Consider the following 27,666-nt stretch of genomic DNA (forward strand, 5'->3'; position numbering starts at 1 on the left):
CTCGGCCCGCGCTCAGGGTTCCCGGTATCGTTCTGAGAGTCCCCTTCCTGGAGTTGTGTGAGCTCTGTCTTTACCTTTGTCCTGCTGGGACATATATTCAAGTGACAACCTCAGAAAAGGTACCTCGAGCATGAACTCATGTCTCTGAAAAGTCTGGTTTTCAAACACGCCCAGTTGTGTAGGATTCCAGATTCAAAGTATGTTTCCTTCTGAACAGCAAGGGCACGGCCTCCAGTCATCTCGCCTCTCCTTATCGCGGGAGGCAAGGCAAGCGCTGACTCTGTTTCCTCCCTGCGACCTCACTGTATCTCTTTTCCTCGATGCTCCGACGTGCCCTGGTGATGGGTCTGGGTGTGAGTCTTGTCTTTATCCACCACGTTCCCGCTCCCGGAGGCTCCTTGAGACTGAAGGAGCATCTGCTTTAACACATCCTTTCATTCTGGAGTTCCCGATGTGGCTCAGTGGGTTAAGAACCTGACAGAATGTCCATGAGGATGCAGATTCGATCCCTGGCTCCGCTCCGTGGGTTAAGGATCTGGCACTGCCACAAGCTACGGCACAGGTCGCAGATGTGGCTGGGATCTGGCACGGCTGTGGCTGTGGCGTAGGCTGGCAGCTGCAGCTCCGATTCAGCCCCTGGACTTCTGTCTGTGCTGCAGGTGCAGCCATCAAAAAGCAAACAGCCTTTTCATTCCCCCGTGAAGACCCCTCCCCTTTCTGTCCCAGGCCTTCTGGATCTCCTGTCACACGGTTGGCATTCCTTGCACTTGTCCCTTATTCTTCCTAACGTTTTCTAACTCTCCGCCTTTTTCCCCTGTGTTCTGGAGACATCTGTCAACTTCCAGCCTCTCCCTGTAAGTTGTTATTTGGGCTACAGCATCCTTTCAGTGATTGGCTAAGCCTCTGAAGCTCGGGAGAAGTGGTTTCTGGGCATCTCTGGGGACAAACCCAACAACCTCGAACGGGCCGGTTTCTGCACACAGCTGCCCTCAAGGCAGAGCCCAAGCCAGCCGTGTCTTCCTTTGGGTCTCACACCAAACAGGCAGAAGCCCAAAGGCATGTTCCCTCCTGCCCCATTCCTCCCGGGAGCTCAGAGCAGACAGACGCTGGTTCCTGGACGTGTCTGTGGACAGGCAGCAGGATCCACACTGAAGGTGGAGGGGCAGGCGTGTTTTCGTTTGGGGGTGAACTTGCACAGAGGACCGGGTGATGGGAGCAGGTCCCGGGGTGGCCGGGTCCTCCCTGGGTGGTGGAAAGGGAGATGCCCTCTGGTCAGGGAGGGGTGGGCAGTGCCAGGAGCTCAGACCCGTGTTCCCTCCCAGCCTCGCCTCACCAGCCCGGTGACCCCGACAAGACCATTCTCTGCTCCGCCTGGTGTCAGAACGTGCCGGGGGCAGGGTGGCAGGGGATGGATGGGGAGTTTGGGGTCAGTAGATGCAAACGATTACATTTGTGGAGTTCCCGTTGTGCCTCAGCGGTAGGGAACCTGACATAGTATCCATGAGGATGTGTGTTCGATCCCTGGCTTCAGTCCATGGGTCGGGGATCTGGTGTTGCCATGAGCAACATGGGGTGTAGGTCACAGACATGGCTCGGATCCTGCGTCGCTGTGGCCGCGGTATAGGCCGGCACCTGCAGCTCCAGTTCAACCCCTAGCCTGGGAACTTCCGTGTGCTGTGGATGTGGCCCCCCCCAAAATAAAAGACCAAAAACTGTGACATTGAGAATGGATAAGCAGTGGGGTGCTCGTGTACAGCACGGGGAGCTGTGCCCAGACTCCTGGGATAGAACGCGATGGGAGCTAGTGTGAGGTGAAGAACGCGTGTGCGTGTGACTGGGTCCCTGTGCGGTGCCGCAGAAACCGACACAGCACGTGTGTCAGCTACACTCTAAAAACCCCAGCAGATCAGCAGCTGTGACTCGGCCCCGGTCAGAGAGCTTTGAGACTGGGAGTGAGTAGATGGTTACACAGGGAGCCAAGCACAGGCCTGGCCCCTCGTCTGTCCTGGGGGGCAGTCTCGGCCCAGCCCCTCCCGATGGCCAGGGCCTGCTGGCTGGGGACCTTAGCTGCACCCTGGCCTCACCTCGGCCAGTGTCCCCGACTCTTTTCTGGTGTAAAGCTCCGGGTTCTGGGGACTTTGGCTCTTCCTCGTGTTTCCAGGCCAGGGGGAGGGGAGGTATCTCTGTCTCGCGAGATGCTCAGACCCTCTTCTCCAAAGGCAGGCATCGCCCAGTGACTGGCCTGGGCACCAGCTCAGAAACGGCTCTGCAGGTAGGTAGGGAGCCCGGGGCCTCCCAGGCCGGGGGAGGGGCGCTGCCAGAGCTGCGAGACTGGCCAGCGGGCACCCCAGGACCACCCTGCCCGAGGGCTCTCTTGTCAGCCTTTTCAAGGAGGCCTTGGCGCCTTTTTTCTGGCCCCCATGGCCCCTGCCTGGGGACCAGGAGGCGAGTCCCTCCCCACCAGGAGGCGCCCAGCTCGGCGCTCCCCGCGGCCACATTTAGAACATGCCCAGGTGGCCAGTGGGCGTGTGGGCTGGGGGAGCGCGGGCGGATGGGGGACGCTGGAAACGGCACAGGAGGAGCCGGGGGAGGTGGGATTCTGGGCGCACCTCCAGGCTGGGACCGCTGCGGCCTGCCTGCTGCCCGCGGGACTGGAGCCGGTGCCCACCAGCACGGCAGGAGGCCCTCCCAGCCCCCACCACATCCGGCCGGTTTACACTGGTTCTCCCTTGTGTTCTCCGTGGGCACTGCCCCCGAAGCAGTCTCGGCCTCCTGCTTCCCCCACGCTGTCGGGCCGATCCCTGCCCCTGCCCTGGGTCTCCCCTGGTTTGTGGGTCACCGATGGCAGTGCCAGCCCCGTGAACCCTGCGAGGTCACCCCCAGCCCTGGCTCAGCGCTGCCAGGGCCAGCCCTCAAGTATGTGGTCCCATGCACCGATCTGAAGCCCAGGCCTCCTGGGATGGAGGCCAGGGGCCCAGTCCCAGCTCTGACACTGGCTACGTGGGCCTCAGCTTCCCCAGCTGCGAATCAGCCACCTCGTCCCCAAGGGCTCTTGTGTTTATAGAATCCTGTGCCCTTTGCCAGAAGTGTCATCACCACCAGCCGGTGTGTGTGAACATCCTTGGGAGACCGCAGACCCTGAGGTTCAGGCCCGGGCAGCCAGTGGCGGTGCCAGGCCAGCTGTCACCCAGCAGGCCCTCGGGAGGTGCCCATGCTGGTCCCCACCTCGGGCCAAGGCCTTGGTGCTTCGAGCCCCCCTCCAGTAAGCGGGGCGTCTTTGATGTCTGACTCTGGAGGAGCCAGAGGGAGAGGCAAGCGGATCCCCTGACTTGGTTGTCACCTGGGCCAGGGGAGTAGCTGGGAAGTTGCTCTGCCTTTGCTCCTTCCATCCTGCATCTGCTCCGTCCGTCTCCCCTGGGGCAGGACCAGGGCTGACTCTGACTCGTCACCTTTTCCCTGGTACCTGGCCTAGGGCCTGGCAAGTGCTTAGCCCTCCGAGAATGGGGGTGGGGACTGAACGTGGGCGCAGGGGTTGTGAGAGTGGGAGGTGGATGGATGGCTGGACAGGTGGATGGGTGGGGGATGGGTGGGTGGGTAATGGATGGATAGATGCATGGGAGGTGGGGGATGGGTGGATAATGGATGGGGGATGGGGTGCATGGGAGAGGGACGGATGGATAGGTGGTTGGATGGTGCATGATGGATGGATGAGTGGATGGATGGTGGCTGGAGGTGGATGGGGGGTGGGTGGATGGATGGATGAATAGATGAGTGGATAGAGGGTGGGTGGATATATAGGTGGATGGATGGATGGGGGATGAATGGTTGCGGGTGGATGGATGGATGGATAGATGAGTGGATGGAGATGGATGGATGGGGGATGGGGGTGGATAGGTGGATGGATGGGTTATGAATGGGTGGATGGGTAATGGAGGGTTGGGTGCATGGGAGATGGATGGATGATGGGTAGATGGATGATGGGTAGATGGTGGATGGGTGATGAATGGTTGGGGGTGGATGGATGGATGGATAGATGAGTGGATGGAGGGTGGATGGATATATAGGTGGATGGAAGGATGGGTGATGAATGGTTGGGTGATAAATGGTTGGGGGTGGATGGATGGATGGGTGATAAATGGTTGGGGGTGGATGGATGGATGGGGATGGGGGTGGATAGGTGGATGGATGGGTTGTGGATGGGTGGATGGGTAATGGAGGGTTGGGTGCATGGGAGGTGGATGGATGATGGGTAGATGGCGGATGGGTGGATGGGTGATGGATGGATGGTGGATGAGGGTGGATGGATGGATGGATGGATGGGGGATGGGGGACGGGGGGGATGGATGAATAGATGTGTGCAGGGAGGGTGGACGGATGGATGCCTGAGTGAGTGGGTTTCTGGGTGAGTCCATGGCAGGCAGGCAGGCAGGCAAGCCAGGGCGCTGGCCTCCTCCTGTGGGATGGTGGCATCTCCTAGGCAGACCTGGCCAGGTAGCAGATGCCAGCCCCTGGCCTCTCCTGGTAACCAGTCAACCCCAAGTCCCGTCAGTTCCGCTTGCTTCTCTGCGGGTTGGGCCTCCCCCACCTCACTGCCGCTGCAGCCTGGGCCAGGTTCAGATCCCCCACCCTCACCTGGGCCAGGTTCAGACCCTCTGACTCATCTCCCAGCTGCCAGGAGCTGTGTCCCCTGCCCCCGTCCACCCACTCGAGTGGTATTTCTGAAATGCATGTTTCCTCCCGCTTACAACCTGCACAGGACACGGTTCTGGGGGTCAGGTAAGAAGGTCCCCTCTGGCCCCACGTCCATCTACTGGCTGCATCATCACAGGCATGCTCTGTGCCCTTGCCCTCGCTGGCTCTGCTGCCCAGCACACCCTCTTCTGTCTGCACTCACCCCTGCCCCGTCCCAGGTCACTCCACCCACCTCGGCATCCAGCGCCTGTGATGTACACGGCCCCTCCCCCACATCCTCCCTTCTGGCCTCACACAGGTGTGGAGGCGGAGGCTTGAAGCTTCAAGATGCTCACCTACCCCAGTTTCACACCCTCTTCTCAGCACCCGCCCCTCGCCCCCACCCCGTGGGGAGGGCCCGTCTGGGTCCTGCACTGTGCAGAGAAGGAAACAGGCGGCCAGGTGGCCTCAGCCTTATGAGGATTTGAGGGATTTTATGATCTAGAACCATCTTGGGGTTTTGTTTTGTTTTTAGGGCCTCACCCTTGGCATATGGAGGTTCCCAGGCTAGGGGTCAAATCGGAGCTACAGCTGCCAGCCTATGCCAGAGCCACAGCAACTTGGGATCTGAGCCACGTCTGCGACCGACACCACAGCTCACGGCAGTGCCAGATCCTTAACCCACGGAGTGAGGCCAAGGATCGAACCCGTATCCTCATGGAGGCTAGTTGGATTCATTTCCGCCGTGCCACAACAGGAGCTCCTTAGGGTTGTTTTTGATGCAGTACGCTCTGCAAGGGCCCGCTCTTCTTTTGTGTCTTCAAGAAAAACCCCAGCGGGGCATATGCCTGCCCCCCAGGCACAAACCGGTTTTCTTTAGGAGTGATAAACTCTTTCTGGACCGCTCAGAGCTGGGGCTGCATAGCATGGCAAATGCGCTAACTTCTACTCAAGTGTTGGCTCAACCGTGGTTCATTGTATGTCCGTTGCACCAGGTTTTTTGAGCAGAAAATAATCTGGCCTTTTCTAAAGGTCACTTTAGTCCAAGGAGCAGGCAAGCAGGACCAGTGCCAGGAAGGCAAGGGCTAGGTCTGGGGACACAGAACCAGAAAAGAGGCAGCTGCCCTGACATCCCTCCAGGGCAGAAGGAAATGCCAGGCAGCTGTCCCCAGGACCCTGGCCCAGATGCAGCCGCCAGGGCCTGCAGGATGGTGGGACCTAGAGAGCCTGCTGGCGGGGGTGGGGGGTGTTACGTGGCCTGCAGCCCCTGGGTGCCTGTCCCCTCTCCTGAGCAGCTGCCAGCCAGCCATCGGCTTTGCTGATTCCCTCCTGACTCCACGAATCAAGGTCAAAGTGGAGGCTGGCATGGTGGCCGGAAGCCTGGAGTGGCAGATGGCGCCATCGTGTCCCTGTCTTTGGCCTGGAGTCGGCCCTGCAGAGCCCAGGCTGTTTAGGGGCTCAGGGAGGAGCTGTGGGCAGAGCTGGGTTCAGGGAAGGGGCCTGGGGGCGGGAGGGGTGAGCTCCGCCGAGGGTTGGCAGCTTCTGCCGCCGGTTCCCAGCTGGAGGTCAGGAGGTTCTCAGTCCTGTTCCAAAAGCGTGGCGCCTCTCTGCTCACGAATCGCCTTTCTTTGCCAAGCCTCTGGGGCGCTTGCGTGGGAAGGCGGGAGTCCCCTGGCATCAGCACCTGGGGACGTGGCTGGGATGGAGGTCAGGGACTCAGCCGGGTACCGAGGAAAGGTTGGGGTCCTTGGCTTCATCTTTCTGCACCTGAGATGCACAAACCCTTACCTCTTCATGTCTGTGTGCCAAGAGCTCCTGTTTCCAATGGCGACACGGAGGCAGACAAGGCATGGGACCTCGGGGACGTGCCCTGGCCACCTGGCCTCGCCAGCCGAAGGACAGTGGGGCTCTTGTGCATCCTCCCTGGCACCGTGTGGAGGGGCAAGGGGGCCTGACTCCTGCCCCAGCGTCCTCGCCAGGGCCTGCACCTACCCGGTGGGGGGAGCGTGAGGTTAGGAGAGCCTCCCAGGAAACCAGGGGCGGGGGCTCTGAACATGCAAGGTTTCAGGCTCTGGGAGCCCTTCCCACGTCTTGGGGTGAGGAGTGGATAAGGTCCCCGGTCAAGGAAGACCCGCAGCGGGGGGCATGGGTGCCAGGGCAGGGGGCACAGGCGGGGACCCTGCCCTGCACCTCTTGTTGGGCGTTCATGGAGAAAATTGGCCCCAAGTGCAGAGATTCTACTCAAAGTAATTGGCACGTGTGGCCAGTGCCCCCACCAGGTGTCTGTGTCACGTCCCCAGTACCTGTGAATGTCACTTTACATGGCAACAGACAGAGGGCTTTGTGGATGGTTGAGTTAAGGGTGTTGAGGTGGGAACCTTACCTGGGATTATCTGGGTGGCCCTAGATGCCATCACAGGTGGCCTTAGAAGAAGGAGGCAGAGGGGGCCTGACACAGACGCGGAGGCCATGTGATGACAGACAGAGGCTAGACAGATGTGGCCAAAAGCCCAGGGATGCCTGCAGCCCCCAGGATCTGGAAGGGACAGGAAGGCCCCATCTCTTGGTCCCCTGGAGAGAGGCATCCCAGCCGGCACCTTGATTTTGGCCCGGTGACAACTGACAAGGAGCTTCAGTCTCCAGAACTATGGGGAGATTAGCTTCTGCTGTCTGAAGCCACCTAGTGTGCGGTCATGTGTCCCACCACCCCCAGGACAGTCCTGCGGTGTGCACCAGTGCCCTAGCAGAGGCCCGGCCCACGCAAGCAGATGCAGGAAGCGTGCAGGATCGGCGGGGGGAGGGCAGGTGGCTGCGTTCGCCAGAGACACCAGGTGGACCCTGCTGAGAAGGTGGGGCACGGACCAGAGAGGTGGGAAGGGGAAGGGGTGGCCGTGGAGGACAGACACCTAGGCCAGGAGCGAGGCTGGCGCCACCAGCTCCCAGGTGAACCCTCTCCTCCGAGTCCTGACTCTGTGCCTTCTGCTGTCACCATCTGTGCCCTCACCTGCGGGGCGCCCTCGGTCCCCAGGGGTAGGGACACCACCTCCTCTCTCGTTCCCATTTAGGGCGTGGGCCCCAGGGAGCCCAGCGGTCCCCTTCTGGGCAGCTCCGTCCCTTCTTCCAGCCTGGGGAGTGTAGCAGCATCACCATCCCTGGACACGCCTTGCTGTGCCCTTGAGGGCATCTTCCTGTCCAGTTGGTCCCTAAAACCACATGTGCTGCATGACATGCACCGCCTCCTACTGCCCCCCCGAAAGCTTGGGCTCACTCACGCTCTGGCCAGCAGTGCTGGGCTCCCATTTCTCTCACAGGGAAGTCCAGCTGCCTCCCACCTGGGGAAGCCGCCTCACCCCAGACAGGGTCCCTGAACGTTTAGCCTAATCACGTCCTGATCCTGTAAACCAAGGGTGTTCGGCCTTAGCATCCTCGTGTACCCAGTCCAGAATCCCTTGTGTTCAGGGTATTGGGGAGGGGTTTCTGTTCCTGAAACCAAGAGCTCAGGCTGGGAGTTCCCACTGCAGCTCAGCAGTAATGAACTGAACTAGTATCCATGAGGATGCAGGTTTGGTCCCTGGCCTTGCTCAGTGGGTTAAGGATCCGGCGTTGCCATGAGTTGTGGTGTAGCTCACAGATGCGGCTCAGATCCGGCATGGCTGTGGCTGTGGTGTAGGCTGGCAGCTACAGCTCCGATTTGACTCCTAGCCTGGGAACTTCCATATGCCACCAGGGCAGCCCTAAAAAGACAAAAACAAAAACCAAAAAAAAAAAACTAAGACTGAAAGACCCAAAAAAGGTGGGTTTTCTCTGAGCGGCACGTGTCCCCTGCTTCCTGCCCCCCACCCCAGGCCATTGTCTTGGGGGTTTGTGTTTGGACCACGTCTTAAACCAAAATAACTGAGCAGACAGGACATGGAACTATCTGGAAACTCGGCCTGCGCCGAACGTATCTGCTTGCCTGTGTAAATGAGGTACCTCCCCCACCCCCAGGCGCGCAGCTGGAGCCGGGGCCGCCGAGGATCCAATTTCCCAGCCTGGCCCAGTGGACACGCAGCAGAGTGCACCTCTCGGCCCCCAGGGAGATAATTCCCAGGGGGCCCGAGTTCCATCTTTATCTAATTAGTTTCTGTGCTGGGGATCTGATGGACTCTTTAACCTTGCAAGATGAGGTGACCGCCAGCCCCGGCTGAATTTGTCAGCATCATGTGTCGGCTGAGCACTGGGGCCTCAGGAAGAATCTTCTTCCAAATTCTCCTTTGCTGGAATCCTGGAAACACCTCCGTGCATGAGCCGTGCCCTTGGCCCTCTGTGGGGTGACCGTGTGCTGAGGAGCAAAAGGGCACGTGGGGGGAGCGGGGGAGCCCCCGAGCTGCCCAGGTCACCGCCCAACCCGCTCCCCAGTCAGGACGGGGGACAGCAGAGTCACCAGCACGTGGCCCGGCTGCCATTTCAGTGGGTGATGCCTGTGGTCTGATTGCTGACCTGGCTCTTGTGCCTCCAACCCCGAGAGAGTCGGGCTTCCAAGGAAGGAAGGTGTGGATGTTTCGGCCTTGGTACCGTCTGCCTGCTCCACAGTGCCCGTGCCAACACGCTCCCCCCACCCTCCTCAGCACCTCCCTGGGCGGGGCCTGGGACGCGATGAGTCAGCCCTGTGATTGGCAAGGTTTGCTGGAAACACCCCCAGCCGCCGTCGCAAGCCTGGTCTGTCTGGCCATCTCCCCATGGGAGGGGGCAGCCGGTGGCCCCTCAGAGACACCCACGTCCTGATTTCGGGGGTGCAGATATGTCCCACGGCCAAGGAGCATGAGGCTGCAGATGAGACGTCCGTCACCAGCCCAGCAGCTGACCTTAAGATGGGATCGTGATTCTGGAGTGTCTGGCGGCCCAGCGCCAGCTGCAGTGCCCGTACTGGCGGCAGGAGGGAGGGTCGGAGCGGAGGTGATGGAGGAAGGGGCCAGGAGCCGGGAGATGCAGGCAGCCTCTAGGAACTGGAAAGGGCCAGAAACAGATGCTCCCCGGAGGAGCCAGGCCCGCGACACCTTGATCTTGGCGCAGTGAGCCTTCTGACCCCCGGGGTGTCAGAGCTCAGAGCTGCGTTGTGGACGCCACCGCGTCTGGGTTGGGTTGTTCAGCTGTGACAGGAACTCTGTGTGTGTGTGTGAGAGAGCGCGCATTTGGCGCTAAGGCTGGGAGCCGTGGCAGGCCCTGCACCAGGCTCCCCTCGAGGCCCCACTCCCTGCTCTGTGGATGAGGGGTGGAGGCTGCAAGGGTTCTGGCCAGGAAGGACTCGGGACCCTGGCTCCTGGCCTGGATTGGGGCCGCTGTGCCACCTCCCTCATAACTCGGCCTCCCCGGAACCCCCGGTCATCACAGAGGTGTGTGGGACAGGAGAGGCGGTCTGGGCTCTTGTGCCTGCTGGGAGGCCCTGGGCGTCCACCGGCTGTGAGGCTGGGGGGGGGAGGGGAGGGGAGGTGTTTGATGCTGCAGAGGCCCCGGCCGGAGCCCACCTGCATCCAGGAACCAGCTGCTGGCCGGGGGGCACGGGTAGGGCTGGGCATGGTGTCCAGAAGGCCGCCCCTGACCAGGGCGCATCAGAACGGCACCCATGCCGCACCCCGCTCACCTTCTCTCCCATGCGGGAGCCGGCCAGGCTGCTGGCTGTCCCCGGAGACGGTGGGGCCCTGAGGGACCCATCTCCGCACTGAGGTTTGCGCAGAGCCTGCGTTTGCTTCCCAGGCCCACGCATCCTCCCTGCACAGCCTGCGCGGGACGAAACCCTGGATGCATGTCCCAGGCTGCCCTGCACATGACCACGCGCCAGGCGGTTGAGAACCACACGGATGCATCCTCTCCTGGTTCTGGGGCCGGAGGCCTGAGATCAGGCTGCAGGCAGGGCCACTCCTCCTGAGCGTCGCCAGAGGGTCCTCCCTGCCTCTTCCACCTTCCAGGGCCCCGGGTGACCCTGGCCTGTGGCTGCATCCCCTCCAGCCTCTTCCTGCCCTCGCGTCACCTCCTCCTCCTCCGTCTCCCTTCTTGTCAGGACAGCCCTGATGGGACGCAGGGGCCCAGGGCCAGACCGATCTTTCCTCAGTCCTTCGTTACTTCTGCCAAGACCCCGTGTCCTGATACGTCGCATTCTGAGTTTAGGGGGGACCTGGGTTTGGGGTAATGTGTCTGCTCACGCTCGCTCTCACTCTCTCGCTCGCTCTCTGGCTGTGCCTGGATGTTCCCAGGCCAGGAGCCGAACCCGCACCGCAGCAGTGACTCGAGCTGCTGCAGTGACACCACCAGATCCTCAACCCGCTGCATCACCAGGGAATGCCGTGGGGGGACACTCTCCAGCCACTGGACCCCCGTGGGTCTTCCCTCGGGCCCACCAGCATCCCCAGCAAGCGCCCGGGGCTGAGACCCGCCAGTCGCCACCCACCCCTCTTCCATCCCTTTCCATGGGGCTTGTGCTAAAGCCTGAAGTTCTATAACCATGTGGCTCTGGGTGGAGGCTCGGCAACCCCACCCGGAGGTGGAACTCACACCTAGGTGGGCCCTAGGGGGGTGGGGGTGGAAATGGATCACCATGCCTGTTGGTAGCTCTGCAGCCAGGGGCCTACAAGGAGCCCTGGCTCTGATTTGCACAAGGTGCTGGGGTGTGCGTTCACAGCTGTGTGGCCTTGAGCTGGTCCCTGCACCTCTCTGAGCCACCTGTCCTCATTGGGAAAGTGGGGAAGAAACCCTTGCCTCCCTCCTGTGTGTGGATGTAGGGGCTTCACACGGGCCTGGCGCGTTGTGAACCCGGGCCCGTGGTGGCTGCGGGCGCTGCCCTGTGTATCATCTGTGTTCACATTGGTGAGCCCCGCAGTCACCTGTTGGTGGTGTCATCCTGTTCTCAGCAGCGTGGGAGGAAGGGGGCGGGGGCGTGGGGAGAAGGAGGGAAGTTCCAGAGAGTCTGTTTCAGCCGAAATCTGTCTGGATCAACTCCAGCATCCTAAGAGCCGCGGATGAGTGCGAGTGAGTGAGTGGGGGGTAGAAGGAGGGGTACATGCAGAACGAGTCGGGCTGGTTGTCTTGCAGGAGACAGGAAGGGAGGAAGGAAAACAGAGATGCCGCCTGGCCTTGGAGAAAGGTGCCTGGACCCGAGCAGGTTGCGCACAGGGAAATGTCTGTTCAGGGCAAACTGGCAACAAGCAAATCATCATTAGAGCTGTGAGGATGGGCCGGCTGCCCCCGCACAGGGGACCCGGGAGACAGATGGCCTGGCGGGGCCGGCCATGTGGTGGGACTCAGGCTTTAAGAAAGAATAATGAAGAAAACGAGGGAGAATGAGGCGGTTTTAGACAACAGACGGCGCAGCCTGGCGTCTGGGCTGCCCGCGGTCTCCCGAGGCTCAGCTCACTGCAGCCCTTCCCCAGCAAGCGCCGCCGCCGAAGGGAGCTGATGAAGGGACTCCCTGTGCATGGAGGGGACGCACGGCTGGGGACAAGCAGCTCAGTCAGAGGGTGCTGTCCTTCTCGGGGAGACGCAGAAGGACAGCAGGGGCTGGAGGCGCTATTGGGAGCGACAGCTCGGCTCACAGGGGACACGTCAGGGCAGTTCCCCTGCAGGAGCCTCGCGGGAGGGGTGTCTCCCCAGCTTGGGAGGAGCCTGATTCGGAGCCTTGTCCGTGTCAACGCTGAAGGTCCGCGGGGTATGATGTAGACACAGGACCCTCCACAGTCGTGGGTAGCTGTTGAGCGGGAGGCGCCAGCCAGCACCAAGTGTGCTCGGATGCTCAGAAGACGGTTCGAGGTTACCTGCTGGTTTCGAAAGGGGAAAATGCACTGCTCTAGCCGTGTGGACCAGCGGAGCCTCAGAGACGTTTCCAGAATGGAGACCCTTGGTGGTGGAGGCGCGGGGGCAGGTGTCAGAGGTGGAGCGGCTCGGCCCCGCCGTGGATGTGGTCGGGTCCAGACCTCAGCCCCTCTCGGCCCCTCCGTTCCCTGCTGTAAGCTGGAGGGCTGGTCCATGCCGTCGTGAGGGCCCCGTCTGGGTCTGAAATCTTTCATTCTTCACTTGGGCTGACTTTCGGGACGTTTCCCAGCTCTGCTGTGTTTGTATCCCCAAGCACACGACACCCCCTCCCCCCACCCCGCCCGGTTTTTGCCGCTCTGCTTCGGATCAGCCAGGATGCTCAGGGAGTCTGTGTTGTGGCCAGCGGGAAATTAGTCTTGGCCAAAACCAAGAAAACCACATTCATTCAGTGCTCAACTTTCTGAACTGAGTCCATTTGAGACGAGGCTGTGATCGAATTTCCTTGGAAAGTGGAAGGTTGTGCCCGACTTCGGGTCTGGGTCGCCAGAGCTCCCGGGTCGTCCGTGCCAGCGCGCGGTCCGTGAAGGAGGCGGGGCTGGAGGACTCTTTGTCGCCCAGAATGGAACTTGAAAACGACTTGATCCATCAGGCAGTCTTAGCAGCCTGAAATCTGGGCTTTGTCTCTTTCCTCTACTCTCTCATCAACCCCCCAGCCGTCCGTGCTTGGACCACCAGACGTGCGTTAGGAAGCTTTCGGCTGCAGATAACTAAAAACCGCGCTAGTGAACCTGGAGGAAGGCGCGTACAGCGTTTGTCCCACGGGTCAGGGGCGTCTCTGCAAAGCCCCCTGGCCTTTCCCTTACGGCCACAGGATAGTGACCACAGCTCTGTGTTTCATATTCTCCGAGCAAGTCTTATGCAAGGACATGGGGAGAGGGAGTCGTCGTTGTGGCACCGCGGGTTAAGGACCCATCATTGTCTCCCTGAGAATGCAGAACCATCGCTGGCCTCACTTAGTGGGTTCAGGATCCCGCGTGGCTGTGGCTGGGATGTAGGCTGGCAGCTGCAGCTCCAATTCGACCCCTAGCCTGGGAGCTTCCACATGCCGCAGAGACGGAGGGAGGGAGGGAGGGAGGCTATAGGGGAAAAAAGGACCAGGAAGCACTCCTCTGATCTCGCCGCCCCAGGTAAAATCTTTCCTGGAGGGCCCAGGAGACTCGCCCTCGGGTCTCATTAGCCAAAGCCATGTCCTATGACCATCCATAGCGGCAAGGGAACTGGAAGAGCAGGGATCTGACTTTCCCAGGCTCGGTGGTAGAAAGCAGGCCGAGAGAAGGACCGAAGGGTGTGGTGTGCAAGGGACAAAGCTCAGTGTTGTGCCTCTAAGCAGCAAGGCTGCTCCTGGAAGTGGTGGCTGTTGAAGTGGGTTTTGAAGGATGAATAGGAGTGTGGCACACAACACGAGCAAGCCCACAGGGCGGGTTGCAGGTAGAAGTAAAAGAATGAGCCCAAGAACAGCGCGCCTCTGGGCCAGGAAGACTTCTCACTTGGCAGATGGCTCGTTAGTGGCCAGGCAGAATCGTCAGGCCTGGCATTGCCAGAATTCAACATGCGATTTCGATGCTGAACCTCACACAGCTGTTCCTGCCCTGGGTTTCGGTGTCAGGGCTCGCTTTGCTTGTGGCTCTGCTCACCCCACTGTGTTCTTCCCTCCTTGCGTTCCCCACCCACAGCGTGTGACACACCACTTCCGGTTCTGGCCATTTTGATGTGGAACAGCATCTTCGCAGTCCCCCCACCCCCCGCCACCCCACGGGGGAGCTGTCCGGGCAGCTCAGATGTTGCCAGGAAGTCTGTGATACCTTCTCCAGAATATACTGCAAGATCCAGTGTTCCCTGACACCCCGCGGTCCTTCCCCACCTGGCCAGTGACCCATAGCTCGTAGGTGTCATGCAGTCCTCAGACGTAGCTCTAGCTCCACCCAGTCTGGTTTCCAGCTGTGTGTCCTTGTGCAAATCACTTAACCTCTCTGTGCCTTGGTTCCCTCATCCAGAGAGTGGGAGGAACAACAGTAGCTCCTTCCTGGGAGTCATCAGGAGGACTCAGTGACTTTAACACAGGAAGCCCTTAGAACTGTGCCTGGCAACCGAAAGTGCTCAAAGACCGTTGCATCATGAAGATAATACCCACCATTCTTCCTTATCTATCATTGCTAATTAAGCCAGATTCAGACCTGCTCCTAACTTGAGTCACTGAGCACAAAAACCTAGACGCAGTACCTGGGGGCGGGGGCAGGGGGTCTCTTTGTGTTTCAGAAAAAGGATTCCCTGTGTGGATCCTACTGAACCTTTCTAGGGCATCTCACAGATGACCCCATTTCTGAAAAGATTTTTTTCCTTTTTAGAGGAAAAGCTCAGATGTTGTATCAGACCAGGCGCCCTTGTGCAGTCATATTAAGTATTGCTTGTGTAGGAGAATTAAGACTTGTCTTAGCTCTTCTTATATGTAGGTTCACGTGGGTTATCGTGAGGCACGCACATACGGGGATTATTTGTATCAATTCAGGTGTCTTTAGGACTGGCAGGTTGTGTCTTTATCACCTACAACCCTCAGGCCCAACCCGGCCCACCATTTGTTTTTGTAAATAAAGCTTTATTGGAACACGGCTCCGCCCGCTCATCCGCATCGTGTCATGGCTGCCTTTGGCCACAAGCAGCAGAATGAGTAGTTGCAACAGGGACCGTTGGGCCCAGAACACCTGAAATACTGACTCCCTTTACAGCAACCTCGGATCTAGAACCTTTGCAGAGCTCCTTTCAAAGGACTGGTCAGTGTGCTCCGTCCACCTGAAAACGTGTCTCCTTCCTTCTTGAGTGACTTCTAGAACTGCCCCTTCAGTGAAGGCCCTGTCCATCCAAGCCTCAACCGTTGGAACAAAAGCAAGAAGCTCCTATGGACAGGGATTGGTGATCTGGAGTGGACAGGAAGGGTGGCCGGGCTCTCCCCTCCAGCCAGGGGCTGGCCTGGGTCTCTCATGACCTCTCACCTCCAAGGTCACCACCACCCCAGGTGGGCAGGTGGGCTGGTGGGGCAGCTGGGGGTTCAGGGTGAGCCCTCCAGCCCCAGGCCCTGCCTGGGTTCTGCCTCCTCCCCAAAGCCACCCGAGATCTGGTGGTATAGCTGGACGCCCACCTCCCCAGAGCGACCCGGGAACGGGGCTTGCCACAGGAACTCGAGTGCCTGCCCCGCAGCCCACTCAGCATGGTCTTTTTGGACAAACTCAAGATGGACAGATGGGATGGCTTGGCCTGTCATTTTCACCAAAGGAAGAAAAGTAACCACAGCTCCTTCCTGCGCTCCCAGCAAAATGCCAAGCTCTTGTCCTATTCCCTTGGTTTTGGGTTTTTTGCTTTTTTGCTTTTTTTTTTTTTTTTTAAAGAACGTTCAGTTCAGGGTCAAAGGCCAAGGCTGACACCTTGACCCTGCCCCTGCATGAGTCACGTGACCCTGGGCAGGCCCTTCCCCCACCAGCTTCAGGGGCTTGGAGGAGAAAGACCCCACCCTCCTAGAGGGTGGCTAGGGTCTCAGGGGAAGCAGTGTGCAAGAGTGGCTTACACGGGCTGTGGGCACCATGCTCCCTCCTGCAGGTGGGGGACCTGGGGGCCTCTGTCTCTTCCTGGTTTGCGTGGGACCAGCTTGGTTTTAAAACTGAAAGCCCCATGTCTCCGGAGACCCCTCGGACCTGGGAAGCCCAGGACAGTGGGTCGCCCCATACGTACCACAGGCCATGCGCCAGAGCCCCGGGCTGAGGTTTGATTTGATGAGTCAGCGAGCATCATTTCAGCACCTGCTGGAATGTTCTTCCATTTCGCAGATGGGAATACCCAACCCCTGAGTGGCAGAGGGTCCCGTCTGCCAGCCTTTGCCAGAGCCAGGACGAGAAAGAGGTCCTCTCCACATAGAAGCGAGGCGGGCAGGGCCAGGCCGGGGTGGGGAGCAATGGAAGTCACCCCCACGCTCCTGGGAGGGTCACATGGCGACAGATAAACATGCCAGAGCTTCAGATACAGTGAGCGAGGAGCGGAAAGTAAAGCAGAGGGAAGGGCAGAGCACTCGGGACACAGAAGCCGTGTCTGGGCTGTAGGAGAGGCTCTGTGCACAAGTGACTTCAGGACCCAAACAGTGATGGAGTCTGACTCGTGAAGGCCTAGAGCGGCACCCAGGAAGAGCTCGGGTGTGAACAGGCACTGCAGGGGGGGATGAGGTTGGCCTGCTGGGGAGCAGAGGAGAGCAGCATGGCCGCAACAGGGAGAATGAGAAGCATGGGTCAGATCACAAAGGGTCTTAGCCATGGTGGGGAATTTGGATTTTTTTTTCCCCCAAATCTGATGGGAAACTGTAGGAATATTTTTATGTGACAAAGATATGATCTGTTTTAAGATTTTTATAATAAGGAGTGAATCAGCAGAGGCTTAGCAAGCTTTCACGGTCCTCAGGTGAGAGGGATGGGCCCTCAGAATAGGGGGAGGTCAGGACGGATGTACAAATGCCAGCTGTGTCTTGGCGCTCTGGCCGATGGCACTTGTGACAGGTTGAGAGGGAACAGAGGCCTCAGGAAGACTCCTTGGGTTGGGCCAACACCTGGCTGTTCTGCGTCCCTCTCGTGTGGGTCCCAAGGCTTTGTTCTCCAGTCCTGGAACCTGGGGCATCTTTTCCCTGGCCGCCGGGGGCGGGGGCACCCTACAAGGCTGAACTCCCTGCTCGTCTGGTGACACGCCTGCAGCCATTGCTCATGAGGGCAGCACGCAGCGTCAACACAGGCAGAGCCACAGGTGCTCCCGCCAGCTTTGAAGCAGAGCGAGGTGCCTGGGTGCCCCTACCACCACCACCACCTCGCGGGTCCCTGCCTCTTGGTTTTGTGACACACAGGAGTGCCCTGTAAGAGCCCGTGAAGTCCGGACAGGTGCACCTGACTTTATTGCATGTCATTGTGCTTTTTTTAGCAACTGAAGGCTTAGGGCGACTCTGGCTCGAGCCAGCCTATGGGCGTCATTTTTCCAACAACAGTCACTTATGGTAGCATGCCCCTGTGTCCCGTTTCGGTAATTGTCACAGTATTTAAAACTGTTTCATTGTTCCTGATCACACATCGTTGACGTGATTCTCATTACAAACGATGACAACTCACTGAAGACCCAGATCACAGTTAGCATGTTTTAGCGGTAAAATACGTTTTGATGAAGGTACGTACGTTGTTTTCGTAGACAGGATGCTTTTGTCCGCTTAACCGGCTGCGGTGTGGCGTAAACATCCCTTCTAGAGGCGCTGGCGAACTGAAACACCACAGTCGCTTTATTTCAGTGGTCTGGAACCAGACCCGCGTACCTCCGGGGTCTGCTCATACCTTAGCAGGCAGGGCGCCTGGGGGAGCTCCGCTGATGCTAAGGAGATTCTTTCACGTAGGGAGCACGTGCAGGTATTTCGGCGCTTAATGTTTGCAGAAGGAAAGTCCAAGGCCCTTTCTCACTAACTGATAGAGCCTGCCACCCTCTGTACACCACACCCTGCCTGCCTGCCCTGAGGACTTTCTTTCCTCTTTTTTTTTTTTTTTTTTGGTCTTTTTTAGGCTGCACCTGCAGCATGTGGAGGTTTCTAGGCTAGGGGTCGAATTGGAGCTGTAGCCACTGGCCTACACCACAGCCACAGCAACATGGGTTCTGAGCTGCGTCTGCAACCTACACCACAGCTCACGGCAACGATGGATCCTTAACCCACTGAGCAAGGCCAGGGATTGAACCCGCAACCTCATGGACACTGGTCAGGTTCATTAACCGCTGAGCCATAGACAGGAGCTCCATCTTTTTTTTTTTTTTCCCCCTCTTTTTGCCTTTTTTCTAGGGCTGCTCCCTCAGCATATGGAGGTTCCCAGGCTAGGGGTCGAATCGGAGCTGTAGCCTAGCTGCCAGCCTACGCCAGAGCCACAGCAACACGGGATCCGAGCCGTGTCTGCGACCTACACCACAGCTCAAGGCAACGCTGAATCCTTAACCCACTGAGCAAGGCCAGGGATCGAACCCGCAACCTCATGGTTCCTAGTCAGATTTGTTAACCACTGCGCCACGACAGGAACTCCATTTTTCTTTCTTTTTTTTTTATGAATCAAGCAGAGTTGATTCATAATGTTGTGTTAGCTTCAGGTGCACAGCAAAGTGATTCAGTTCCCTGTTTTTTTCTTCTTTAGTCCTTTCCATCCTAAGTTAACCCAGGATATTGACTCGAGTTCCCTGTGCTACACAGTAGGTCCTTGTGTTTATCTGTTTTATATACAATAGTGTGTATCTGTCAATCCCAGACTCCTAATTTCTTTTTTTGAACCCCATTTCTTACCCCATTGGGACGTTTCAAGGTCGCAGCTGACATCCGTATGTGACCTCCAAGGTCACAGAGCGGGTGTGGCGAAGCTGGGACCCCCTCCCCCGAACCCTGGGCCCTTCGGGTTCCTCGGTGCCCTTCTCCCTTTTAGGTCACATTCGGTTCATCTCCGCAGGGCGCGGTGATCACCTGCCGTCATTATCTTGAAGCCACTTAAGCTGTGTCTTTTGTCTTCTCCACCAGCCATTCTTGGCAGGTAACATGCCCGTGGAGTGCTTAGGAGATGCTTTTGGGTGATTTATTGCAAAGTAATGAGACAATTTAATTTGAATCAAGTTCTCTGCACATTATTGCTTCTATTAGGAAAAACGTGTATCGCTTATCACGTTAGCGGTGCGGTGGGAGACGCGTGGTAAGCACAGGCGGGCGCGTTCACCACCGGCCGTCGAGGAAGCGGCTCCTGTAAGAACACGTCACCTTGCAGCCGGGGTCTGGGCTCCTTGGGGACAGCCCAGCGTCCCCACCCATGCCGCTGAAATGACGCTGCTCCACCGGTAGGGCTCCCGGGCGCCAGGAGCAGCATCACTCCCGGGCGTGGTGGCTGCAGTTGTTCTCTCCTCCGTGTGACACCAGGGCACCCAGATCGCCTGGGGCCTTGTGTCCCCTGGGAATTAGGGCAACCTCCTGCTGGCAAAGGGCTGGGAGGGCCAGTGCTCCCTTGACCCAGAAGCAGGAAGCAGGATTCAGGGAGCAGCAGCGTGTGTGGCCGAGAGCCAAGAGGTGCCCCATGGGTGGTGAGTGACAGGTGACTCAGGAAACCCCTCCCGCATGCTCCCAGCCGCCAGCCCTTCCCACGGACTGGGCCTGTCCCTACCCACCCGCAGAGTGGCCCTCTGTGCCACCCTGTGGCCAGGGCTGCCGCATGAGCCAGGCTGCCTGCCCGTGTCTGGCATCTCTGCCCAGCCAGCACACCTGTTGAGGCCCCTGACACTCCTGCTGGAAGAGCCGAGCCTCTGTTTAGCCTCACCCCCTGATTGGCAGAGCCTGGAAATTTCTAGGACAGCCACTGCCCTTCCCAGTCCCTGGAGGTCCCTCTTTCTAACAGTGTCCCAGTTCCTGCCTCCGTCGGGCGCTGTCACCGAAATGCATTTCCTCGGGGCGTGATGGAGACTCGGGCTCCGGCTCCCGCCTTGGAGGAGACGGGTTCCCCCCAGTGCTCCGGGAAGGAGCTTTCGGAGCTGACACACACATGCCAGCCTCTCTTTCAGGATTCTCGCAGCGTCTCCCCCCATACACGGTCGCCCCCGTGCTCACCCCTCCCCGGCTTTAGAAAGACCCCCTGGGGCCCTGCACCCTGAGTTCCTGCAGCCCCAGCCCAGATGGAATGAGCGCATTCCTCACACCCCCCGCCCATGCTCAGTGCACCTTCTCACCAGACGCATGTGGGCAATTCTGCCCTTGAACCTATGCGCCCAACCTCACGGCAGTACCCCCTGCGGCTCCTGTGACCTCTTCACCTTCAGCCACATACGAGGGAAGTCTCTCCAAGGGAGAAAAGCTGCCTCACAGTTTCCACGAGCAGGGATGCGCGATGGATGTGAAATCTAGCCAGGAATGAAGCGACCCCATGTTCGATTTTGGAGACACTTAATTAAACGCAGGCTAATTTCCGTGTTACTTGCTGTTTGGAGCGTGGAGCCGATGGGTTTCCTTTGCCAGCTCGCAGACAAGTGTGTGGGGCCCCCAAAGCTTTGAGGCCACAGGGGGACTGGGCCACGGGGTCCAGTTGCCACGATACCGCTGCTGCCTCTGTGCCGGCAGCTCCGCACCGCTTTGCACAGGAGGCCAGTGCTGCTGACTGAGGCACCGCGTGCCCAGCATGTAGGCCCCTCCCTGACCCTCGCGGTGCCGCGTTTGTCCGGCCCGACGTCTTCTCCTGCCGGGAGGAGCCAGGCCGAGCTGACAACCCGCAGCATACAGGGCTTCACGCTGGTGCCTTGGGGAAGCTGGTCCTCGGGGAGTGATGGAGGCACGCCCTCTTCCAAGGCACTTCCGGGTGTGAACTGTTCAGCAGGCAACGTGGCTGTGGGACAGAGTTCCTGCCACATCTGTAGGTCAACCTTGGGTCATTCCAGCGGGACTCAAACCTGGCTGGGAAAAGGCTGGGGCAGGGAGAGTGGCCCCGCTGCTTCTATTGTTGAAGCCTCCTGCCACCCTGCTGCGTCCGCTGGCTCTGTGTGTGCAGGTGGCTCATGCCCGTGGCCCGGTGTATCGGCACCTCCTGCCTCTCAGCTGTGCCTCAGAGCCTTAACCCCTGTGGTCCCGCCCCTGGCTGGGACATTCTCTTCTCCCTTTTCCCCTCTGCAGCCTCCCAGCCCACTCGCTCCTATGCATGCCTTGGTCCTCCTCTTCCAGGAAGTCCTCCAGCCCTCTTCTAGTTCTCACAGCACGGGATCCCGCACACCTGAGTGCCAGCTGGGCTCTTGTCTGTCTCCCCAGCTGCCTAGTGTACGAGCTTCCTGAGGTCACAGTGACAGCTAACCACAGACAGAGGGGCCCCAAACAGCAGAAATGAATGAATCTTCCCCCATTTCTGGAGCCCGAAGTCCAAGCTTAAGGTGTGGGTGGGAGCGCGCTCTCGCCAGAGGCTCCCGGGAGGGTCTTTCCTCCCCTTTGCAGCTTCTGGTGTGGCCAGTGGCCTCCGTGCTTCTTGGCTTGTGGCCGCATGCATCCTGTCTGCCTGTCGCACGCAGCCTCCTCTTCCCAAGCCTGTCTCAGCCGCCGCCTCTTTTCTCTTATAAAGACCAGTCATTGGTTTAGGCCCCTCACTAAGGCCAGGACAATGGCATCTCGGGAGCCTTAACTACTCCTGTCTGCACTGACCTTACTCCCCAAAAAAGGTCACATGTACAGACACGGGGGTGGGGGCACTGCCATTCAACCTCTTAAACCTGACGTCTCCACAAGGGCCAGGCTGGGTCTGGTTTGTTCTCTCCCAAAATGCCAAGAACCAAGTCCATCTCCTGACAGCTAGCAGGCAGGTATTCAGGAAGGAATGGCTGCAGGAATTTGCTAATTAACGTGGTCGCTTAACCATTGGCCCCCGAGCTTTAGGCCCATAGACCAGAACCCAGCCCCACTGGAGCAGGAGAGAAATGCGGCTGTCGGTCTCGACAGGGTCAGATCCCAGCTGGAATCCTGAGAGCCTGGGTGCAGCCATCTGGTCTACCCCAGCAGTCTTTGTGTTCGAAGTTCAAATGCCCGCCACCATCCTTCCCACGTGGTTCAGGACAGACAGACAGCCGTCCTGGGGCCACACATGCTCATGCATCGCATCGGCTGGGGCCTGGCTCCCTGTTTCCACCTTCTCCAAGGGAGCTTGTTCAGGGACTGACAGATCCTAAATGCCAGCTGTCACCACTGGCACCTGCCACCTTCTGGACCCAAGTAAAGGGCAGCCTTCCATGCAGGCTGCCACAGTTACGGCCACCTGAGGCTTGACCGTCTGTGGTCTTGCGAGGCAGACATCCAGCAGGAGCATCTTTGGGTCTGCCAGCAGGGTGAGGCCCGTGAGGCCCTCTGTGTGGCCGACCGGTTTCCCACAGCCCTCCTGCCTCGCTCCAGGTGTGTACAGCAGGGTGTGTGGGACTCTTGTGAGAACGTGGAACCCTTTCGTCGTCTCTTCTGTGTAGCTCCCAGGAGCTGCGTCTCCCAGTATTGATAGGATTCTCTGTGGATCCCTCCTGATGCCGCGTCCTGCAGCCCATACCCCCAGGTAGACCCATGTACGGGGCACCCCTTATGTTCTCCAAGGCAGCCAATGGCCTGTACGCCATTTTTGCATGAGCTAGAAAGATGTCCCTACTCCTTTAAGGGACTTGACTTCCAGCTGAGCCGAAATTGCCACACTAAATATATGGTTCTCTGATGGCCGTGAGTGTGATGGTATCCTGTGAAGTTGTACTATGTACAACCTGCACAACTGTACTTGGCAGGGCTGAGTGCCCGCCCCCTTTGCCTTCCATAGCTCCTGTTACAGGAAGCTGCTGGTGGAGGGGACATTTGGGGCACATGGAGGTGCTCTCCTGTCCTGTTCAGTCATGTTTGAAGAGGGTACAGCTGCATTGCATTTTTTGTTTCATCAACAAAGGCAGATAGAACCTCACCAGCAGCACGCAGTGTGCCGTGTAGGGAGATCCAGAGAACAGGGCATGATGTCTGCTCTCCAGGAGCCCACAGGTGATGGCTTAGCAGGTGAGACGGGCCTCACCAGACGGGAGAGCAAGGCTGCAGGGGGCCCTGTGGCGAGACTGTGTGGTGGCCTCTTGTTGGGAGGGCTTGGGATGGCTCGCACCCTATTCAGCAGGCCTGCCAGGCGACTGGTACTGAGGGTGGGGGCGGCTGGCAAAGGAAACACAGACTGGAAGGCAGTGGGCACTCCAGAGGCCCAGTGCGTGAAGACAGGGGTAGATTGTAAGGCCAAGGTCGGGGCGTTTCAGGGAAATGGCCCAGCCAGATGGAGGAGGCTCTGGTGAGGCAGTGGGGCTGGGCTGTGACCTGGTCCAGGGCGAAGGTCCAAAGGCAAGATGCGGAGCGGGTGGGTGTGATCCCTTTGGGGCTGGGCTGTCTGTTTCCCTAGGCCCCGCCCCCAGGGGCCACGTGATAATGACTGCACAGCAGGTCCCAACGTGCAGGTGCCCAGGCCCTGCCCTAGTGAGGCCAGGTCTCTGCATCTGGGGAACGAATCTGCTAGCACAGGGATGGGGCGGGCCGGGGCCAAGGTTCGAGCCGCTTCTGGTTCTTGGGGCGTGGGCGCAGCTCTGCCGCGGTGCACAGAGGCCACATCTTCCAGGCCTGGCCAGGGCTGGCATCTGGGGACCGTTTTCAGGCTCCGTAAACCAGCCGAAAGAACCCCTCCGAGAGGGTCTCATCCGGGAGGCCTCCTGGAATTTCCCAGTCTGATCCCATGGAGTTGGTCGTGCCCTTTGGACAAACTTCCCTGTTTTAAGGGAAGGACTCTTTTTGCTCGAGTTTCCCATTGCTTTTCATGGATCACTACCAAGCTCGGAGGTTTCTAACGGCCGGGGACTGCCTTTCCGCCTCCCGGGCCGAGCCAGCTGCATGCCGTAGGCGCTCCATGATGCTGAGCTGCCCTGCCTCTGCGGGCGACTGGGAGCTGGGGACCGTCCAGAGACCTCTTCTGGGGACCCTGCGGTCTCCCTTGTCTCCACGCTGTCTTCGTGCCCACTTTCCTCCATCCAGAAACACCGAGGCACTTGGCCCCACGCACAGTAATCACGATGAGGTCACTTTGCTGGGATATTTGGCCGGTGGGGACGCTGACGAGGGCACTTTCCCCTGTTGTGGGGGGGTGGCTGCCCTCATGTGGGCATTTTAGGGGCCTTCCTTCTTGCCCCCACTTTGCAGGTGGGGAAGCTGAGGCCCTGAGAAGCTAAGCGGGTAGATGCCTGTGCTGGGATTCAGACCCAGGTCTGGCTACGAGTGAAAGTGAGACAGGTGGTGATGGGTGGGGGGCCGGGGGCTGTTTAGATCCTGAACGACTGCTCGAGAGAGACGTTTGAGTTGCCCTTCACATCGGAGACTAAGGAGTCTGGCATTTTTTCAGCAAGCAGGGTGCGAAACCACATATGGATCGGGGGCGAGGTGGGGGAAGCCACGCGGGTCAGGAAGTCCTCCCAGCAGGTTAGGGGCCGCTCAGAGGCTTGGGGGGCTTGGGAGACGGGCTCTGCCCTGCGCCGGGAAGGGGTTCCTACAGGAGCAGGAGGGGTCGGCACATGTAGGCCACCAGCCCACTCTGGACAGGTGCTGTTATTAACACGTGCTGCGTACCTGCGCTCAGGTGGGCCATCTTGCTCACTTACCCTGAGGGCCACTCTGCTGTTATTGCCACTTGGCAGAGCAGGACCCTGAGGCCCCGAAGGTCAGAGTGACCTTGGGGGTCAGAGCCGAGCTGGGATCTCCGGGTGCTCCCTCACCCACCACGCCCCTGCCGTCAGTAGAGGGGGAGACAACCAGTGTCCAGCCAGCCCACTGCCTCTAACAGGCCCCCAGTGTGGGGGACAACGGTGGGCTCTGTGGGGGTTGTCTGCCAAGCGGGCGGAATTGGCCAACAGAGACTGGGGGTCAGGACAGGTGCACCTCAGAGCTGGGCAGAGGCGGGCACCGGGGACCATGTGTCCCTGCAGGAAGTAGGTTCAGGATCCTAAGCCGGCATGGTCTCCCCAGTCTCAGGGGCTGCTGCTGCAGGGGGACATGCAGGAGCAAAGGACGTGGCTTCAGCAGCCTGGCCCTAGGAAGCCTGGCCCTGGGAAGCAAAGTGGCAGCAGGTGCACTTGGGAAGTTCCGGTGGGAGGAGGTGGGCAGCCGAGTCTGTATCTGGTTGGCGGAGGCGTGGGATGGAGAGGCCTGGTAGAGGGTCCCTCACTGAAGAGCCCCGCCCACCCAGCTCCTCCCCCTCTGCTCCTCTGCTTCCCCAGTCCTGGCTCACTGCCAGGTGGTTCCGGATGCGGTTAAGGCCATGGCTCCCAGGGGCTCTCTGATTCCACTGCACGCGGCTGAGGGTATCGCCCCATCAGACCTCACAGGAACCCCAGGAGGCCTGTGGCTTGTTGTCACCACGTTGTGATGTGCGGGGAAATGGGTTTAGAGAGCTGGCGTGTGCCCTCCCACGGACTCTCACACCCTGGACTCCTGGCCATGCTCCAGCCCTCAGTCCCGTGGGCTGATTCCCCCAGGCCTGGGGCTCTCTGAACTTGGCAGGCCGACCCAGAGCCCAGGGGCTAAACCCACCTCCCCGCTTCAGAGACCACCCTGGACCGGTCTTCCTGGATTGTGTGGTCTGCCTGTTGTCAAGGTGGGTGACCCGCTGTGCCGGCCCCTTCCTGGAAGACAGGGTCACGCCTGTGAGTTCGATGCGGAGATGGAGGGCTGGGTGGCGGGTCAGGACACGTGTCCTCTGCTCTATCCCCCCTCCGGCAGTGGAAAGTTCTTGGCTGCTGTCCAAGCACCCCTGTCCCTCCTTCTCCTCCCGGGGACCCAGGTGGCCACGTTGGGGCCACATGCTCCCTGCAGGTGGCCAGTCCAGTGGGGGCAGAGCTGACCTTCACTACTTCCAGCCCCTGGGCATGCTGCTGCCACCGCCCCCCTCCCCCCAGACAGGGGCCTGCTGGATTTGGGGGGGGGGCTTCCTCCCCACCCTGTCCTCCCACGCCAGCCCCTTAGGACCCTGGAGACGGCCTCTCGGGGCTGCCGCCCGCCCCTCCTCCTCCCGCTCCTCCGCAGCAGCCGCCCCGCCCCTGACTTACTTCCGGGGCAGCCGCCGGGCTCCTAGAAGGATGCAGCCCCCGGAAGGGGGGAGGGGCGGCGGGGAGGCCCACCTCGGTCCCGCGCCCGGGTCCGCGGGCGGCGGGGCGACCATGTGGCGACGGGCCCTGGCTGCGGCCGGGGATGGTGGGAGGCTTTGGCCGCCGAAGCAAAGTTGGAGCTTTCGGGTTTCTTTCCTTTAAAAAAAAAAAAAATGCTGTGCCGGGGGGCCGCTGCTGTGGCTTTCGAGCGTCTCTCCAAGGGGGAGCCCGCAGCCCCCTTCTCCCGGGCCCCACAGCGCGTCGCCCCCTCCAGGAGGCCGTGCCGGCAGCGGCTTCCGTGTCACTGGAGTGACCTGCCCCCTCCCGCTGGAAGCCCCCGCCCGTCGGCCGCCCCCTCCGCCAGCCTGCGGTTTCTCTGCGCGGGATGACGCCGAGCTGCCGCCGCCGCCGCCGCCGCCACCGCCGCCGCCGGTGGCATTGTGGGCTCCGCGGATGATCGAGGGGGCCCCCGCGTTCACCCGGACCAGAGGGAGGGGTCTCTGCGCCTGCGGGTGCCGGCTGGTGCAGGCAGCACCGAGAATCGGATGGTTTTTTCAAAGCCCTTCAAGAAGAAGAAGAAGAAGAAAAAACCCTGCCGCCTCATTTCTCCTCCGGCTGATTTCATTGCGCTGCCCGCCTGCTGCGTCCGGCCCGGGCTCCGGAAGGCGCTGCGGCCGTGCCTGCGGGCCACTTACTTTCCCGGCGCTCGGGTGCCCGGAGCCAGCCCGCCGGGCCCTCGCTCGGCGGCCGCCCCACCATGTATGACTCCTGCCTCCCGCTCGCTCCCGCTCTGCCTCTGCCTGGCCCCCCCCTCCGAGCCCCACTGCGCGCCCGCCTATCCCGTTAGCCTGCCCCCCAGCTGCCTTCGCTCCTCCTGCGCCCTGCTTAGTTTCCTCCATGCTGCCTGGATCCGGCGAGCTGGGGTGATTAATTGGCTGGAGGATGATGAACGTTCCCGGTGGAGGACCGGCCGCGGTGATGATGATGGGCCACAGTAATGGTCGCTGTCCCCGGAATTCTCTCTACAGTGACTGCATTATCGAGGAGAAGACTGTGGTTCTGCAGAAGAAAGACAATGAGGGCTTTGGATTTGTGCTCCGAGGGGCGAAAGGTAAGAGCAGCTGCTCCCCGCCTGGGGGCATTCACGCGTGTGTGTGTGTGTGTGTGTGTGTGTGTGTGTGTGTGTACGCCTGTATGAAAAAATGTTCCCCAGCTCCGAAAGAACCCTTTTTCCTGGGGGCACTCGGTTGCTAGACAACTGTGTGCTCTAACATTCTTACTCAGAAAACACTGGGGCTTCCTTGAGGAATATTTTTAATTTTCTGGACACAGCATTGCTCTGAACGTGCTTGCGCGCTCTCCCCCTCCCTCCCCCCACTCTTTTTTTTTTTTTCCCAAATCCGTGGTTTCATCCCTGTTTTGTGCTTTACTTCAGCCCGATGGTGGCTGGGTTTGGAGCTCCTGGTCTCAGATTCC

The 27,666-nt window shown here is 59.8% G+C and overlaps 1 protein-coding gene across 1 annotated transcript in view; it reads left to right on the top strand.

The window, feature by feature from the left end:
- Nucleotides 1-27,666, top strand: part of SHANK2 (SH3 and multiple ankyrin repeat domains 2) — a 499,107-nt gene that overhangs the window by 319,854 nt on the left and 151,587 nt on the right. The window contains 1 exon segment of the mRNA XM_021082645.1: nt 27,219-27,301. Within this exon segment, the coding sequence (XP_020938304.1) occupies nt 27,219-27,301 (83 nt within the window).

This window comes from Sus scrofa, chromosome 2, assembly GCF_000003025.6.
Source record: "Sus scrofa isolate TJ Tabasco breed Duroc chromosome 2, Sscrofa11.1, whole genome shotgun sequence".
Classification (NCBI taxonomy): Eukaryota; Metazoa; Chordata; class Mammalia; order Artiodactyla; family Suidae; genus Sus; species Sus scrofa.